Source organism: Amblyomma americanum, chromosome 6, assembly GCF_052857255.1.
Source record: "Amblyomma americanum isolate KBUSLIRL-KWMA chromosome 6, ASM5285725v1, whole genome shotgun sequence".
NCBI lineage: Eukaryota > Metazoa > Arthropoda > Arachnida > Ixodida > Ixodidae > Amblyomma > Amblyomma americanum.
In genome coordinates, this window is record NC_135502.1 from 99,240,076 (window position 1) to 99,256,724 (window position 16,649).

The following is a 16,649-nucleotide window of genomic DNA, read 5'->3' on the forward strand; positions in this document are numbered from 1 at the left end:
CCAGAATGGTCCCAAAGTACGTGTTTATTGCTTCCCAAGAGACGAAGTACGAAGAAAAGCCTGGTTGCGAGCCATTCCACGGAAGGATTTCACACCTACAGAGCATTCGAGGGTAAGACTCTGAAATATTGCTTAATAGGCGCTGGTAATTATCTTAGTTGTGAGCTGTCGCTCCCGGAAAGGCATGCTGTCTTTGTAGGCAATGATATCACTTCTTACACTTATGTATGAATTGTCCAGGAAGCATTTAGTTCTGTGGATGTGCATAAGGCTTGTGTAAAAGCTGTGTAAATATGTAAAAGCTGTTCACTATTCAGACTCTTTTTACTTAGTGTTTTAGGCAATGGAGAGTCATGGCGAATGGCCTTGCTTCATTTTCTCGTGCAGGTGTGTGAACTGCACTTCCACGCAGGCGACTTCATTACGACGTTGTCACACCAAGATGAACTGACAGGGAAAATAATAGAGGTGAAGCGTGACAGGCTACAGTTGAAGATTGATGCTGCGCCTTCTGTTTTTCCAAACTGCCCAAAATACTTGTCCTCAACGCCTGGACGGAGTGAATCGCCAGAGACGAAAAAAGCAAGAAGGGAAAACGCTGCTTTGCAGGAGGCTATGAGGAAGTCACTTCAGTCTAATGAGCTTGAACAGAAAAGAAACAAAGTTTCATCTTACGAGGAGTTCAAATCTAAGTTGCCTGGAATCTGCAACACGAAATTCTGGACCGTTTCTGTCGATGAGCAGTGCGTTAGGTTCCTTCTCATCGAGAATGATCCTTCACCTAATGTGAAATGCGCCTTGGTAGTTCTCCCTGATCTGTCACTTTCTGTTTTCTTGAATGGAGTGAAGCTTCTGTCGCTTCCTTCAGGCAGGATTCTGCCAGCTCAAGTATGCGACACCTCCAGCCTCTCCTTGCTGCTAGAAGAACTCGAGATAGGCTTGCATAATATACCTGAGGTGACGAAAGAGTCGAAACATACTAAAGTATTGCAGTTTGTCGGTTCACTGCTTGCAGACCTCATTGAGGACAGTGATACGACGAAAGAACAGTCTTCTTTGCTGAAATTTCTGGTTGAGCAGATAGAGCTTCTCCTCGCGAAACAGCATGTGTATAGCGCAGAGCTGCTGGTATTCGCCAGTATTTTGAATTCAATTTCTCCTCACGCATATCACTTCACAAGAGCTGCATCAAGAATCATTCTGCCCCATCCTTCCACACTGCGCCGTGTTTGCTCAAATTACAAAGCTGACCCTCTTGTGGAGCAAAATCAACCGCACTGTCTCTCCTACATCCGAGAACGAGTCAAATCAATGAAAGACCACGAGAAGACAGTGACCCTGATGATCGATGAGATCCACATAAAACCATACTTCGACTACAAAGGGGGCACAATAGTAGGATCGTCGGTTCATTCAACGGAACCAGCAGCAACAGCCCATGTGTTCATGGTACAATCACTCCTTTCTGCAAACAAGGACGTCATTCACATATTACCTGTGAGCAAACTGAGCGCAGAAATTTTGCACGAGCATGCTAAGAACATAATCATTAATGTTGAGAAAATGGGGCTCAAAATTATCGCTGTGATAACGGACAACAATGCTCTGAACCGCAAGATGATGTCGTTATTTGCTACAAGTCCTCAGGTGAGCATTGTCTATCCCCATCCAGCCGATAACGCTCGCCCTCTTTTCTACGTGGTCGATCCTGTGCATCTCTTGAAGTGCATTAGGAACAATTGGATTAACCAGAAAAACCCTGGAACATGCCTCTATTTCCCTGAAATGGACTTGAGTGGAGCAATGCCCGAAGGGCCTCCTCGTATGAAAGCTGCTTCTTTCGCAGCTGTGCGGCAGCTTTATTCTTCAGAGAAGACGTCGCTTGTGAAGGCTGCTTACAGACTGAACGCAAAAGCCGTGAATCCAACCTCAATGGAGCGGCAAAATGTAAAGCTCGCTCTCGACGTCATTAATCAGTTTGTTTCAAATGCCCTCAGGACACATGGTTCCGCGTTCAAGATTCCTCAAGCTGAGTCGACTGCTCTTTTCATTGACGTTATCCTCACATGGTGGCAAATAGTCAATGTTAAGACCCCTTGCAAAGGCCAGAGGCTAAGGGACAGCATGCAAGACCCTGTAAGGTCTGTTGATGACACACAGTTAGCTTTCCTGAGCGGCGTTGTGGACTGGTTGGACGCTTGGGCAAGAATAAACATCACCAGTGGCTCGCTGACGAAAGAGACTCACAGTGCTTTGCGACTGACATGCTATTCTCTAATAGAACTCTCGCGCTACTGCTTAGAAGAACTTCACTTCAAGTACGTACTGCTGGGCAAATTTCAGACGGATGCGCTAGAAGACCGGTTCGGCCGTTACCGCCAGCTGGCAGGATCACAGTACCACATTTCCGTGCGTCAGCTCTACGAATGTGAGAAGAAGCTTCGTCTTCAAAAACTTTTGACATTTCCACGCGAGGAAACAGAGTTTGAAGACGTAAGTGAGGATCTTGTCCCATGCAACTTTTCTGTGGCTGTCAGCGACGACGATATTACACACGCCCACTCTGACATGGATGCTATTGTCTACATTGCAGGATACGCTGCTCATGCTGCTTTAAAGAAGCTTTCATGTTCTGCTTGCTTCAGCACATTGGTGATTGAAAATCGAGAGATCGAAGCGGAAAATACTGCCATGATAGCTAACCTGTCGAGAGGAGGGCTGAAGTTTCCCCAGCCATGCACAGTTCACATGGTACTGATGACTAAACTAGTTGCAGAGAAGTTGTCTTTTGGAGCAACCGCGGAAGATTTTCTCTCCTGTAGAAATCAACGTGGTGTCGTGATTTCACAGACGATTTCCCTCCTGGACGAACACGACATTGAGACATGTGAAAATGGCCACACTGCACAAACTCTCCTGCGCTTGGTAGTACGCGTTGCAACCAACGTTGTTCTAAACAACTTTTGCAAACTAAGAAATGATGCCATACAAGACAATGCGCAGCAGAAGGCCGCAGCCCGGAAAGCAGCAACGCTTAAGAAGAAGTAAGTTTTATTCCCAAGCAATAAAAATGCTTTGCGCACACTTCATTGCTGGTGTCTCGTCGTTTTTTATTGTAAGGGTCAGATTAGCTGTACAAATACTCAACAGCGCAACATTATTGTGAGTGTCATTATTGCTGTGTGTGAAAGCTTTAAGCAAAACACAATACAGAATAAAACTAACACAATGCGCAGTAGACGGTGTTTTTTTTTTCAATGTTCACGAACTTCTACTTTAACAACTAGATATACGCATGTGCGGTCTGTGCGGATGGATTTTACCGCACGGCAGACATCATGTACGTGATAGAACCTAATAATTAGATGATTAATTGAAATTAACTAATCAATTTTTTATTATAATGACCAATAATGCGAAATTGGCGGCCGTATGCTAAATTGTTTATTATAAAAAACTATATTAGCAGCTCGAACTTTCTTGACAATAAGGTGTTCTGCAATAAAAAAAATATATAAAGCAGATAAAATGATAGCCTAAGGCGCGCACAAACTAGCGAATTTCTTTTCTGCAGCAACGACAAAAATGAAAATGAAGGAATCACTTATAAGGCAGCTACGTACGGCAGTACCCGAATAGTGCAGACGGGCGCGGCGCGCTGAAATCGCGGAGCGCGGGGCCTGCACGGTCCCTTGGCGTGACGTCACGCGGCCGGTGGAGAGGCCTTAGCATTGAGAGGGTGTTGGGATGAGTCGCAATAGACGGCGACGCACGGACATGTTGAGACGTGAAGTGACGCGTCCGCCGGGCCGGCGCCGGTCAGACCTCCTCGCCTCCCAGTTGGGGAGCTCCTCTCCCCGGCTGCCGCGCTTTGACAAGCGTGGGCACCAACATGCACACACACACACACACGCACACACGACGACACGTGGCATTGAAACCTGCCTGGACGCGCTTGGCGGGAGGCGTTACGGCAGCACTGAACGGGCCCAAAATGACCGCCACTTTGAATGAAGCCCCGGCGTCCGTTGCATCCGCGCCGGCTATACCGCGCGTCGTAGGCGAAACGTAACAGACCGCCCCACCGGGAGAAGGAGATCCCGATGGTCAGGGGACTGCATCCGCTGTCCGGAGGGATGTCGCTCGATGATGCTCGTAATCGAAACCGGTCGTCCCTCGACGTTGCTTGAGCGCAGCGCAAAGAGAAGGCCTCGTTCTCAGGTTCAGGATCACACAGGACACTGCAAAGTGACTTCGGGAGAGTTGCCATTTTTGTGCTCGTTCCCAGCAAGCGTTAGAACAACGCCGAAACGCAACCGCTCAGTCAGCAAGCACGAGACAACCCTCACTAAGCTCTGCCAGGCTCTTTCCCCTTTTATACTACTGCCTAGTTCCTTACAGTAGTCAAGCAGCACTCAGAACGCGTCCACAAATTGGAAAATTGCACTAGAAAGCACATAATCACTTTGAAACACTAAACAAAAGCAATATGTTAAAAATCCTGCCTCAGGAAGAAAACATCAGTAACAAACAACTCTGAGGCGGATTCCCACGTTAGGGGCTTCGACTTAAGCCATCGGCGTTACCGTTGAGACTCCCCTTTTTGTAGCGCACCTCAAAGGAATATTGTTGCAAAGCGAGGCTCCAGCGCAGGAGGCGGCCATTTTTGGGAGAGATGGTCTGCAGCCATTGGAGAGGGCAGTGATCCGTCTCAATGATAAACCTCGAGCCGGCTAGGTAGCATGACAATTTCTGAACGGCCCACACGAGACGCACTCTCTTTCTCGGTGGCGCTGTACGCCTGCTCACGACAGGTCAGCTTACGACTAGCATAAAGGACGGGGTGTTCCACTTCTCCATTTTCCCGTTGGCACAGTACAACGCCTATGCCTCGCTCACTAGCATCGCACTGAACAACGAACCCTTTTGTGTAGTCTGGCGATCGTAGCACAGGCTGGCTTGTTAGGGCGCTCTTTAGGGCGCTAAAAGCTCTTTCCTTTGTCTCGCTCCAGACGACTGTTTGGGGCTCTGTTTTTCTTAGAGCATCCGTCTGGGGAGCCGCGATTTCGGAGTACCTGGGGATGTACCTCTGATAGTAGCCGGCGACACCTAAGAACGACCGAATATCGGTCTTCGTGCGCGGTTGCGGGAAGTCTCGCACAGCGGCCACCTTTAATTCAGAAGGGCGGCGACGACCCTGTCCAATCACGTGACCGAGGTAGACAACCTCGGCCTGTGCTAATTGGCACTTGGGAGCCTTGACTGTCAAGCCCGCTTCGCGCAGGCGGGTTAGCACTGCCCGCAAGTGTGCCATATGCTCAGACCAGGATGCGGAGAATATCGCTACGTCGTCTAAATACGGTAAAGCGAATTCTTCCTGTCCCCGCAACACTTTGTCCATGAGGCTTGAAAAGCAGTATGGCGCGTTCTTCAAACCAAAACTCAAAACTTTAGGACGGAATGTTCCCATTGGTGAAATGAACGCCGCATACCTACTAGCCTCTTCTGTAAGTGGAACCTGCCAATAACCTCTGACAAGATCTAGGGTGGAAATAAACTGAGCGCTACTAACTTTCTCAAGGCGCTCCTCGATGTTAGGGATCGGATAAATTTGATCCTTAGTGATGGAATTAAGCCTGCGGTAGTCGACGCAAGGACGAGGTTCCTTGCCCGGTACCTCAACTAAAATCAAAGGGGAGGTATAATCACTCTCACCCGCCTCAATAACACCGAGTTGTAGCATTTTCTTTACCTCAGCCTCCATAATATCGCGCTGGCGGGGTGACACCCGGTACGCCTTGGATCGTACTGGCTCTGGCGAGGTAAGTTCTATATCATGAGTAAGGACAGAAGTCCTACGAGGCCTCTCAGAGAACTGACCTTGAAACTCTTGTAAGAGTTGGTGTAGTTCGGTTTTCTGCTCAGCCGACAGCGGTGATTTAATGATTAAGTCACTAATGACCTGATCAGTGTCTTCCCTGTTCGTCACTGAGCCTATTCCCGGAAGCTCGACCGGAAGCTCTTCTAACTTTCCCGTGTCGGGCATTTCCTCTCCAGTACCTGGTGCCTTCAACGCTACAGGCTCAATTTTATTCAGTTCGGACGTGCTCCGAATATCAGCTTGCTGCGCCTCCGACCCTTTTTCATTGTTCGACAACGTCGGCCCCGCAACTACCGCCTTTGCAGCGAGCTCCCGAACTCTCGATCTGGTTAAGGCCTGAACGCTAGCCTCACCAAACAAAAGCCCCTTCTCGCGCAGGAGGTGATCGGACCTGTTCGAAAATAGGTACGGGTACTGGGGGGGGGCAGCATAGATGACACTACGGCCTCCGTCTCAAGTGCTCCGAAAGGTCCTTCAATAAGCACTTTTGCTACGGGCAGACACACGCTATGAGCTTCCAAGGCTTGCTTGATCCATGCGCACTCGCCCGTGAACATATCGGGTTCTACGTAAGAGGGGTGAACTACATCCATTGTAGCTGCGGAATCACGAAGCACTCGGCACTCTTTCCCGTTCACGAGGAAGTCTCGCATGTAAGGCTCGAGAAGCTTCATGTTCTCGTCAGTGCTACATAATGACAAACACACGACTTCTCTTTTTGTTTCTGGACACTGCGCCGAAAAGTGACCCGGCTTCTGGCACGTATAACACACGCGCGCTTGCCTCCTCTCGAACCGCTTTCTGCGTTCGGCTTCGGCTGCCGCCGTCTCCTTACGTTCGGTCGGACTGCTTTCACTCGCATCCGCACTACGTGTGTCCCCCCTTGCTCTCATGGGTGTAACTTCGGCCTCTCAGACTTGGAGCCAAATTCACCCTTTTGACCGTCCTTAGCTCCGCGAGCCCAACGCGTCACAAACTCCTCGGCTAGCTCGGCGGCTTTAACCACTGTACTAACGTCTGGCCTATCCAAGACCCAGTACCGCACGTTCTCAGGTAACCGACTATAAAACTGTTCCAGCCCGAAACACTGCAGAATTTTCTCGTGGTCACCAAACGCTTTCTCTTCTTTGAGCCACTCCTGCATGTTTGACATAAGCCTGTAGGCAAACTCTGTATATGACTCACTTCTGCCTTTTTCATTTTCCCGAAACTTCCGACGGAACGCCTCCGCTGACAGCCTGTACTTTTTTAGCAGACTCGATTTCACTTGGTCGAAATCCTCTGCCTCCTCTCTCTTCAAGCGAGCGACTACGTCGGCCGCCTCGCCGGGTAACAAAGTGAGCAAGCGCTGTGGCCACGTTTCCCGAGAGAACCCCTGCTTCTCGCACGTTCGCTCAAGGTTAACCAGGAACAAACCAATGTCCTCTCCAAGCTTAAACGGCCGCATCAGGTCAGTCATTTTGAACGATACCCGTTCTCCTGCACCGTGTGCCTGACTTCCATTACGAGCGCGTTCCATCTCTACCTCGAGACGCTTCATTTCCAAAGCGTGTTGACGGTCGCGCTCTTCTTTCTCTTTATCTTTTTGTTCTTTACGTTCGCGCTCGTCTTTCTCTTTTTGCTCCCTCTCCTCAATGGTCTCAAGGCATTCCGACAGCTCGTCATCCTCAGCCTCCAACTCAAGAATAGCCCTTAGCAGTTCTGGTTTTCTGAGTTTGTCTGAGACATCCAGACCCAACTCTCTTGCAAGCTCCAGCAATTTTGGTTTGCGCAACGACTTCAAATCCATGGCTGCTCCGAATGCTGCTTTCTCTACTGCCTACTATTGTCTTGCCGCAAACTAACCCGGCAGCAACGACAACACAATTACCAGCTCTGTTTCTGACACTAACAAAAGCCTGGCAAAACTCAGAAGAAGAAAGTCCCGCACTCACCAAACCTCGCAGCCAAGAATTCAGCGCAGTCGTTCCGCTGCAGGCAACCAGTCATCACACAGGGCTCGTTGCACTGCTCCCGGATGGTCGTTGTGCTGCTCAGCATACAGTTGACCGCATATCTTCGCTGCTGGCCTCCGTTGTCGGGATCTCACCGCTGGCAACCAGTTGTTGCAAATGGGTTGCAAGCCCCAAGGGTAGCGTTGGCCTGGCGGCCTGGGGCACAGCTGGAAACATCCGAAGGTCCCGGCAAAGGATGAGTCGACTGGCAACAGAACAACTTGTTTATTCTGGCATCGCAAAAGAGCAGCCGGTCAGGGCGACCACGTTACTCGAAGGAAGAAACCGAAGTCTCTCTTTGGCGTCCGGGGCAGCTGCTTTTATACCCACGGAGTCGAGGGCAAGAAGGAACGGCTTGGGATGAGTCGCAATAGACGGCGACGCACGGACATGTTGAGACGTGAAGTGACGCGTCCGCCGGGCCGGCGCCGGTCAGACCTCCTCGCCTCCCAGTTGGGGAGCTCCTCTCCCCGGCTGCCGCGCTTTGACAAGCGTGGGCACCAACATGCACACACACACACACACACACGCACACACGACGACACGTGGCATTGAAACCTGCCTGGACGCGCTTGGCGGGAGGCGTTACGGCAGCACTGAACGGGCCCAAAATGACCGCCACTTTGAACGAAGCCCCGGCGTCCGTTGCATCTGCGCCGGCTATACCGCGCGTCGTGGGCGAAACGTAACAGGCCTTAGTAAAAAATTAGCAGCTCTTCCGGCATCGGCAAGGTCGGCATTCTTCGAAGTGAAGACCCGAAAACATGCAAGTCTCGCGCGGGGGAAGGCCAGTAGAGGCTTGGGGGGGGGGGGGGGGGGGGACACTGAGGAAACGCAGACACGAAGATACCAGCCCCGTCGGAAGGGCAGTTTTTGGAAGAGAAAGTCAGCTTTGCCAAGGGGGAGTGAACACAGCGCGTTGGTCTGCGCCTGCTACTGACCCATTTGGGGTCGACTGACCGACGCCGCTTCCGGCCTGCTTCAAAGAGGTTGTCTCTCTTCTACCCAGGGTGGTATGGGGGGAAACAAAAGAGCGGCTGACTACGCTAAGTGCGCCTGTTTCCTTAGGAGCAAAACGACCCAGTTACCATTCAAACGCTCTGCTGCAACAAGCGATAAAGTTGCAGTGTTGCAGCCGCTCTCCGTTGGTGTAATAAAAACTCGTGATTGGAGTTGGAGTTTAATGCACTGAATTTTTGGGGCTGACTGTCGTTCGTCACTCTTCTTCGAATTTCTTACGTGTGAAGAAGGCAGCGGGTCGAGGCCGGCTGTGCAAAGCCGCGGCTGTTATGCAGCTCCCCCCCCCCCCCCCCTGCTGGCCGCTGTCAGATCGGGTGACACTTCATCCCGGGACAGCTCTGTCCCGGGACGGAGACAGATTCTTGCCGAATTGTAGCAACAGTTTAGCCGTAATTTTCTCACTCATAAAATTACGAGCCACGCTGAACGGATGTCGCTGTTATTCCCTTCACGAAGTTGTGGGATTTCGAACGACCGCGATAGTCAACGCTAAGTGGAGGGCTCACTGGTCCGTTTGTCGGGTCATCGTCAAAAAAGGACAATAAATGTCGCACTATAGGCTCAGGATAACTGCCTTAGGTATGTCTACGAAGGAATGCTTCAGCGCGCTATCACCGCATGGCATTAACGGATCCAGAACTTTGCTTGTGAGCCATGTTATGTGAAACGGCTTCCTACTAGAGCAAACCAAACAGTGTTTCACCGCTGGTACCTAGCACAAAGATGCAGTCGCGTCGGCGCAAAGCTTAGTTAAGGCAGCGAGCGCAGATTTTTACGAGGGGGGGAGGGGGGAAGCATTGGCCTTTGAGAAGAAAATGTCCACCCCATAAATGTGCTTGCGCGTGTGCGTGTGTGTGTGGGGGGGGAGAAAGTAAGAGGAAGAGAAACATCACACACACGACAAACCTGTCCCATTTTCCAGCAAAGAGGATGTGCTCTGAGTAAGCAATTTGCGATATGGGTAAAGGACGACTTGCGTTGCCGGCTTTCTTATTTTGCTTGTTCATATGCGTGTTTAATGTCTACTGTATGTCCCCTCAGAGAGTTTCCTATAATAACGGTAAAATACCAGCCAGCGTCGACATTACACACGAGACCAAAGTGTAGAACTCACCAACGAAAAACAGGAATATCACCATGACGGAGAGGCCGAACGAGCTGTCGCTGAACAGGCTGGAGACCACGTAGCAGAAGGGTACCATGGACAGCCCGTGCGATATGAACATCACCGCCAGCATCGCTGCAGAAGTAAAACATTGCTTGCGTTACTGTACCGTGTCAGGGGACTAAAAAACAATATTTCTTGCTTCCTTCGGTATTGTGCTCTAGAGGTAGGTAAATGTAGATCAGCTTGTGTAATTCATCATCACCATTATCATCTTCATCAGCCTGACTGCACCTACTGCACGACAAAGGTCTCTCCCATGTCTCCAATCAACTCTGTCCTTTGCCAGCTGCGGCAACCGTATCCGCTCACCTTACTTTCTGCCGCCCCCATGCTACGCTTGACTTCTCTTCGAATTCACGGACGCCCAAAGAGAATTTTTAACTGAATTATTTCTGCCGCGTAGTTCGGGTTTTGGTTTTAGCAGCCAAACGATGTCTATGGCTTCCCAAGTGGTGTCCAATTTAGGTTAGGTTTACAAGACCGATATATTTGTTGCTTCGTTCTTATTTTTTAATTCGCTCTAATTCTTACGACAGCGTCTCTGTGGAAATTGAATGAGAGAGCGAACAAGCAGCTAATCGTAGAGCACTCCCTCACCATTGGCCGGGTTGTGAATAGACGGGAATGTGCCTGGCGATAGGGGAGCGTTGTGCCAGGGCTACTGATTGAGGTGGCGGTACCACGGGCGGCCATCTCGAACAGGCCATTAGTTCGACCACCAGGGCGGCTCCACTTGCACGCAGTCTGCTGCTTAACCCGTTTCAATGCTGTCTGAACACTGCTGAAACCGTTCCGCCCGTCGGTCCCACTTCCATATCTTTTCGAAAACGTCTACAGCTGGTGCGTGAATAAGAGGTGGTAGGGCAGTGACTATAGTAGATTGGTGGCAAAATTGGTGTTGAGGAAAGGAAAAGCGGGGAATTAAACTCTCACTTTTAGTGGACACTCGAACTTCGCCGTGAGGAAACGAATGGGGAGAATGTGAAAGAAAAAAGAGAGCGAGGGGCGCCGTTGTGGAGTGAGTTTCGATGGAGGCGAAACGCAAAGGCGCCCGTGTGCTGTGCGATGTCAGTGCACGTCAAAGATCCCCAAGTGGTAGAAATTATTCCGGAGTCCTCCACTACGGCACCTCTTTCGCTCTTTCCTATCTCACTCTCATCTTCATCGCTTCCCCTACGGCGAGGTTGTCATGCAAGATGTAAGACAGTTACAGCACCTTTCATTTTCTCGAAACCAATTTTCATTCTCATTTGTGACGACCATCTGGTGTTCTTTAACGTGAATTCTCACCGCACAGCACACGAGTGTCTTTTGCAACTCGCCTCAATCGAAACGCTGCTGCCGTGGCAGGGAAGGTTAAAGGGCAACTGAAGGGGTTTAAGAATGCGACAAGCTTAAATGTATTCAATGTGTTCGACGTGCTTAATGAGGTTGAATGTTTAAAACTTGGTGTAAACGTGGGAGGTCTTTCTACGGTAGCGTTTTAAATGGTTACATATTCGCCTAATAAAGCCGCTACGGCTTCCAGGCTTCCCTTCAGTACTCACAGCCGAGTAGGGATGGAGCGCATGTGGATGTTATCTGTGGTGCTGGTCGATTTCCAACGCTGTAATGCTTGCTAATGAGGAAGAAATTACTCACTGCCATCCACCCAAGCGCAGCCATACGGCTACAAAGGAATGCTTTCCGAAAAACTTCGCAGTTTGATTTTTTTTTTTTTTACTTCGAAGCTTCTGATCAAGCTGCATAGATTTCCTTTGTAGCCGTATGGCTGCGCCTGGGTGGATGCCAGTGAGTAACTACTGCCCTGTTACGATTCTACTCCACCTTGGGGCATTGCCCTAAACATGTGACCTACATTACTTGCTTCGAGGGGAGAAAACTACAGCCACCGGAGGCGAATCTCGCGGAGCATTGTTTGGCGGTATCGAACGACGCGATGGGTCACGGCAGCGGAAATTAAAATGTCGCTGTCCGTAACATGATCACCAAGTTTCTTCGTTATTTTTTGATGATGGGAAAACAAGTGAGCATTCTAATCATCGGTTACCTCACAGCCCTAAATTCTGGAGAAAAAAACTGCATGCTTTGCCTACAGCCTATAAATACTTGAATCCTTCAATATCATGAAATCCTCAAAACGTGGTTCGGCAACCCTTTCAAAGAAGGTGCGCTCGCAGAAAGGGGCGTTGAGAAAGCGCAGGGAACCGCTGACCACGTGGAATCGGCTTACGTGACGTAGAGCATTTCACTTCATTGCGCCCTGTCCCGATTTGGCGCTCCTATAGCCGCCTGGCTCAGAGATCCACCTGAGGTACACACGAGATACTTGCCAATGTACTCGGTGTCATGGAGGCATCGGTGGCTGAAGCAGATGGTGGGCACGAAGAAGACTGCGCATGCGCCGGCGAGCACGACGTCGAAGAGGAAGTTGCTCAGCCAGTAGACGGCGCCCGAGACGCCAGTCATCATCTGCAGGTGCTTGAACTTGGAGCAGCGTTCGGTGATTGGGAAAACCACGAAGCTGGCCGCGTGGAAACACAGCGCAAGCGGCATGAATATGCCCATCAGCACCTCGACGAGCACCGCGTCGGCGCTGAGCGGAAGCCCGGCGAAGTACAACTTGCTCTGCAGCAGGATGTGCAGGTCCATCTTCCCGCCGTTGTTGCCACCGGCGCCGCCGTGGCGCCGTTCCGAGGCCGTCTGGTTGTTGTGCGGCTGGTTGGACAGCTGCAAGCGGGCTTTGGGGCGCCCCGTGATGTTGCGCAGAAGCGCCGAGTGGTACAGGTTCACCAGGAGCGGAGCGGCGTGCGGGCACTGGCCGTTGAACCAGAGCGTGGGCTGCGCACACGGTCGACATCTCGTCATCCCATTTCCGAACTTAACGCGCTAGCCAATATGACAGCTTTTTTCCGACCCTGCCCTTGAAGGAGCTCCGAAAGGGGCTCTAATAAAGTCGCGGTATGCCTAGGATGTCAAAGCACGCCGCTTCACGAATATTTCACGCCGCTTCACGAAGAGATATTTTTTTAATAATCTTTGTAGAAGCTGAGTTATCTGTAGTTAAAATTTGAATTTCAGCGTCTCGGAGCCTTTGCCACTCCTCTCGTCCCTTTTTGCTCGCTGGAAGGTCGGCGTTCCTTCGCCGGCCCCATCTCCTGGGGAGAGCTTCCTGACCCGCCGGAGCTTCGCGGCTTATTGGCCGCGGCCACGGTAGCTGCCTGACGTCTGAAAGAATCTAACCAATAGCCACCTTTCAATACGCAGGTGCGAGTGACGGAGGAGGTTGCCAGCATGGTAAGTCGCCGGGAAGGGCTCTCCAACTTTAGCGCGTGATTGTGGGACCTCTGCTGCGTATACAAGTGTGTTATTTTGCTCAGATTTTTATGACAGTTGATATGATATGTTGATATGCTGTCCTCCGGTATGTTCTCCTCACAAGGTGTTTAAGGGCCCCTTTAAGCATCAGATGTCCTTCCCGCTTAAGTATGCCTCCTCTCTCATAGAATCATGGATCGCGGGGAGTCCTCATACCACTACTGCAGCCCAGTGTTGCAGCGGTTTAGCGATCCGTCACTGCCCCGGCAGTTGGATGGTTCAAACAGCGACCTGTGGGGATTTAGACTCAGGTTACTCTGCCCGAGCTCCCATAAGGCCCATTTCTGCACAGATTGTTCTTCGGGAGACTGTATATCTCTCGACCAATTAGCTGATGCGCTGTGTCACGGTGGGCAGGTTAAAACTGCATTGAATTGGTTTTAATTAATTTATTGCTATCCGTCGTAGTAGGCAGGGTGCCCACAATCCTATGGGCAGGTTGCCACCTGCCCACCGTGTCAGGTGAGCCACCTGCTTTTTCGTGACAGGAACGGACGAACGGAAGCCGGCTTTTCTCTAGAACGGGACATCTTATGCCATCGCAATAAAATTAGTATGATTAGTATGTCAATACCAATATGAATGAGATGCTTTAATGTAGCCGAGCAATTCACTGATCTACAAAGCAGCCGAAATCATCGCGAAAATAATGACGGAAGCAGATGCATGGAGTAATTCGACATGCCTTGAAGCAATGAAAAGGTGAAATCTACCAGTAAGTATTAGGTAACTGCAGGTCTGTTCAAGGATGGTGAAGAGATTGTCCTGTAAAAAATGGCCACCCTGTATGCGCAATGCTGCATGACATCCAGCGTACCGGAATCTTAGAAAAACGATAACAATACGTTGACTAATAAGACAGGGGATATCAAGGACTTGAAAAAACGACAAGAATCAGAGCAGCCGTTGACTTCAGTCGACCAAAGGACCAAGCTGACTTTCGTAAACGCTACTACACCGTAAAGCATACTCAGCTCATCAGTCAGGTGAAAGAGAAATGGCAGAATATAACCAACCCCTCCATATAGACTGCATAGTTTACGCTAAAGCATTTGACTCAGTCGAAATCTCAGCAGTCATGCCGGCATTACGGAACGAGGTTGTAGAGGACGCATATGTAAATGTACTGGAGAATATGTAAATCAACCGTATAGCCACGGTAGTCCTGAATAGAAAACTAAAAACTCAGTCAAAATAGCTGTTAGACAGGGAGACATGATCTATACAGTACTATGCAGCGCGTCTTAACTAGGAGGTACTTAGACATCTAGATGCAGATAAGCTGGGGATAAAAGTTAATGAAGAATGCCTTAGTAAACTGCCGTTGGTTGATGAAATTGCATTGTTGTGTGACAAAGGGGACGAAGAGCCAGCACGATCGAGGTCCTAGACAGGTAAAGCAGAACGGTGGGTTTAAAAATTGTTATTCAAAAAACAAATGTAATTTCAACAGCTAGGAAGGGGACAGCAGTTTGCTACAGGCAGCGAAGCGCTGAAATGGCAAGCTAATAAATCTACTTGGGTCAGTTAGTGACCGCAGATCGAGACCACGAGAGTGAAATAACTAGCAGAAGAATAATGTGATGTAGTGCACTTGCACATCACAAACGGCAGTTTAGCAGTATTCCTGAAGAGGAAAGTATGTAACAGCTCCATCTGAGCGGTGCTCACGTATGGGGCGGAAACATGGAGGCTAATGGGAAGGGTTCAGTGTAAACTGAGGACAACGCAACGAGTTACGGAAATGAAAATTATAGGTAAAATGTTAAGGCACAGACAGAGTGAGGTGTGGGCCAGGGAACAAACGCAAGTTAATGCCATTCAAAGCGAAATCAAGAAGAATAAATCTGCCCGGGAAGGCATGTAATGCGGAGGCAAAATAACCGATTGCCTTTAAGGGTAACGCGCTGGATTCCAGAAGAAGGCAAGCGAAGTAGGGGGCGGGAGAAATTCAGGTAGGCGGATGAGACTAGGATGATGGCAGGGATAAGGCTACCGCAGCTATAGCGCAGGACAGGGGTAACTGGAGGGATATGGGAGATTCCTCTGTCCTGCAGTGGCCGTAGTTATGCTAGTGATGACGTTGATGTCATTCTTTAACATGCATTGACATCGCACTGTACACTCATTCCTTGCGTTTCTCCTCCATACAAGTGCATGACAAGCCGCGGCCACGAGAGAACGGCATCGCAACCACTTCCGTGGCTTCAGACAATCGACGGCCCCTTCTAGTGCCTCGAGGAATAAGAGTAGGGGCCCGGGAAGTTATAGTGCGGTCGCCCAGTACCGTGGTGTTTCCCCTGAAGATGGCGCCGAAGAGCAGCCGGTAGTTGTAGGTTCTGGGGTTCTCGTCAGCGATGTCCAGGAGGCGTGAGCTGGTGTGGTCGGCGCTGACGTCGATGAGGCGTATGTCCTCCTCAGAGATGAGCTTCTTAAGGTGCCTCATCACGGGGTCCACGCTCTGATTGGCCGTGATGAAGGCCATGGGCACCAGGCCGTGCAGCACCTTCGTGGTGTACGTCAGCCGGTCCGTGTAGAAGTCTGACGACACCATCTTATCCTCGGTGAACATGTGCTGCAGGTACGTCGCCAGTAGAAGCACACTCACTGGAACCACCCAGCGCACCTGCGCAGTTAGGAAGTTAGCCCTAACTGCAGCTGCAAGGCTGAAGGAACAAAAACGAGTCAATAGAGTTTTAGCAAACACCATTTCAGCTTCGTCAGACACTATGGACATTGTGCGTATGCGCATATAATTATGCCATCTGGTCAGTAGCTATACCCTACATATTCAGTGCACATCCGAGCTCTCCGCTCATTGATAAGCGTCTTCGGATACTTTCAGCACGATACAGCTTGTGCGGTGTCCTACATTGGTTCCAAGGGATGCCTAATCCTTAATCAAGCAGTGCGGTGCCGTAGGTTAGCCTTGCTGTACCAATTCAGCTCTATTGGGAAAGTAGGACAAAAGAGGCGATGGGTAGGGTCAAGGAAGTGACCCCGCGTGGTCAGCGTACCACGGGCGGTTGCCAGTCCCGGAGCCACATGTAGAAGCGCTTCTTGAGTAGCCAGGCCAGCTGTCGAGGGCACGTCCTCGCCTCGAAGGCCCTCTCAGGTTTGTACACCTGCTCGTGCTCGGAGAGCGCCGGCGTTCCCGGCTCGATGCCTGAATGGAAGCTCGGGTCGTGGGTCACCTGGACCATGGCAC

At 50.4% G+C, this 16,649-nt stretch overlaps 1 protein-coding gene across 1 annotated transcript in view; it reads right to left on the minus strand.

Moving 5' to 3' along the window:
• Positions 1-16,649, minus strand: part of LOC144095410 (phospholipid-transporting ATPase ABCA3-like) — a 96,788-nt gene that overhangs the window by 54,557 nt on the left and 25,582 nt on the right. The window contains exons 14-17 of the mRNA XM_077629160.1: positions 16,459-16,635; positions 15,729-16,067; positions 12,397-12,904; positions 10,010-10,135 (exon numbers count right to left, since the gene is read on the minus strand). Coding sequence (XP_077485286.1) covers positions 10,010-10,135; positions 12,397-12,904; positions 15,729-16,067; positions 16,459-16,635 — 1,150 coding nt within the window. The remainder of the gene's footprint in view (positions 1-10,009; positions 10,136-12,396; positions 12,905-15,728; positions 16,068-16,458; positions 16,636-16,649) is intronic.